Here is a 2500-nt window from a genome sequence, read left to right as displayed (position 1 = left end):
GAGGTATAACCATGTTCTTTCTCTCTCCAGCTAATCTTGATCTTGTATTCCCTGCCAACTAACAAACAAAACAGTGCTTAACCCACTACTATCAAACAAACCACCAATTTCTATACAAATATAACAAAGTACATAAGGTCAGAAAAGAATTACTTGTCAGATAACTAGAAAAGAACAATGCTTAACCCACTACTATTAATCATTCACCTGTAAACAAACCACCAATTACCTATACAAACATTAGGACAAGGTACGTAAGGTCAGGAAAGGTCAAGGGTTACCTGTATATGGGATCCTTGGCGTCGTCCTTGTACCATAGGATGAGGTTGACCTTGTCCTTGGGGTCAGTTGGGAAAAGGTCACACGGCACAGATGCGCTTTCTCCTTCCACCCCGTCCACTATCACCGTCACTGTCAGGAGAGAGAATAGGAGGTGATCAGAGAGAGAGAGAGAGAGAGAGAGAGAGAGAGAGAGAGAGAGAGAGAGAGAGAGAGAGAGAGAGAGAGAGAGAGAGAGAGAGAGAGAGAGAGAGAGAGAGAGAGAGAGAGAGAGAGAGCTAGAGACGCATTAATTTTCTTTCATACGGTTTGATTTTAAAATATTTCCTCTAAATTGTAAGACACATCAATATGAGAGAGAGAGAGAGAGAGAGAGAGAGAGAGAGAGAGAGAGAGAGAGAGAGAGAGAGAGAGAGAGAGAGAGTAAAAGCCTCATACAATCTCAGCCTTAAGATTGTAGTATATTTTATGGTGTGTTTTAAAGTACGCACAACCTTGAGAGAGAGAGAGAGAGAGAGAGAGAGAGAGAGAGAGAGAGAGAGAGAGAGAGAGAGAGAGAGAGAGAGAGAGAGAGAGAGAGAGAGAGAGAGAGAGAGAGAGAGAGAGAGAGAGAGAGAGAGAGAGAGAGAGAGAGTACATATTTAACCATGATATATTATAAACCCCTTCTCGTTTACTACACCCTCTAACAATCAATAAGTCACATTCCTCACTTGATACACTCTTGAATAACAACAATAAAAATGTAAAGATTGACCCGCGACTTCCAGTAAAACGAGACGCATTTCTATCATCTATTTATAAGCCTGATATCTGACTTGTGTATTAGTTCAGTTCACTACATTCTAACTTCACTCCAGGAAACGAAGACCTCACGGATATCGAAAGTACAAATAACCTAACTTAACCTAACCTAACCTAACCTAACCTAACCTAACCTAACCTAACCTAACCTAACCTAACCTAACCTATTTTAACTTAACCTAACCTAACCTAACCCTAACCTAACCTAACTTAACTTAACCTACGTGCTTGCAAATTGCCTGGCCAAACTTTTTCAACTGTGCTTATTGACTTCTATCTTTCCCTCATGCTAAAAGTTTGCCTACATTCAGCCTGTTCCTAAGAAGGGTGACATTCTTCTACTATTTCCTATATTTCTTATCTTTTCTTCTTACTGTCCTTATTACTGATCATTTCGCTGCTGTTTTCTTTTTTTTACACTTTCCCTTCATCACTAACGACTCTCGGTCATTCCTTCTTGTTCGACAATCTTCAAGTGTTGCATTATGGCGAAATCTATTCTTTTAACCCCTTCACTACTGAGACGCATTATTATAGTGATCTTTGGGTGTGATTAGATGGTTTTATTGACATTAGGAAGGGTCTATGGAAGTGAGAAGATTATTGGCCAGAGTCTTCACTATTTCAATCCCCACAAAAGTTTCTGAAGCTGTATAAAGTCAACAAATAGTAAGCAGGATAAATGAAAAAATACGTTGAAGTACTGAAGAGGTTAATTAATGCAAGTGTTTCGTTGTACATGGTTTTAAATATTTCACACATTGATTCCAGTGTTGTAATTTGTTGCATAGGTCAGTGAAAAGGTTGAAAAGTCGAGATTAAGTACATTTATTCAATCCTTTCTTTGAGTATGTGCTATTTTTTAGTGCATAAAGTATCACATTGCAGGAACACAAACCCCAAGAGTGCAGAGAGTGAGGGAAATCCTGCAGTGAAAGAAAACAATACATGATTGAAATTTGGAAAGAAAGACAAAAGAAAATAAACCAAGAACAGAAGAACATAAACAAGAAGAACAAGAAAAATACACAAAAGTGGAACTCGATACAAAGGCATTCAATCTCACGCCAACTAAAAAAAAAAAAAAAAAAGGTTTCTTTGTATAAACATATTCGTTAGTATTGCAGACCTTTAGTGCATCAAACATCACACTACAGGAGCACAAATGTGAGGAGTGCAGGCGGTGAGGGAAATCTTGCAGTGAATATTGCGAGGTGTTACATTGTTAAGCCAGAGAGGAAGCTTACCAGAGTTTCCTTCCCTGCTAAGTTTCCCCCACACACATAACACCCGCAGGATTCCCGCACCCTCATCACTCCTCCTATGATCAATTAAGTTCATTTTAAGTAGATTAGTGAGCTGGAGAGGACTAAAGGACTGTGGCGCATGTGAATGGGGGCGGGGGCGATGTACAGAA

The 2500-nt window shown here is 39.3% G+C and overlaps 1 protein-coding gene across 2 annotated transcripts in view; it reads right to left on the bottom strand.

Annotated features, from left to right (window-relative positions):
• The window catches only part of LOC123512738, a 167868-nt gene that overhangs the window by 108565 nt on the left and 56803 nt on the right, over positions 1-2500 (bottom strand). For both annotated transcript variants that reach the window (XM_045269306.1, XM_045269307.1), the window contains exon 2: positions 282-411. In XM_045269306.1, the coding sequence (XP_045125241.1) occupies positions 282-411 (130 nt within the window). The remainder of the gene's footprint in view (positions 1-281; positions 412-2500) is intronic.

This window comes from Portunus trituberculatus, chromosome 34 (genome assembly GCF_017591435.1).
Source record: "Portunus trituberculatus isolate SZX2019 chromosome 34, ASM1759143v1, whole genome shotgun sequence".
NCBI lineage: Eukaryota > Metazoa > Arthropoda > Malacostraca > Decapoda > Portunidae > Portunus > Portunus trituberculatus.
This window is presented reverse-complemented; position numbering and strand designations above follow the sequence as displayed.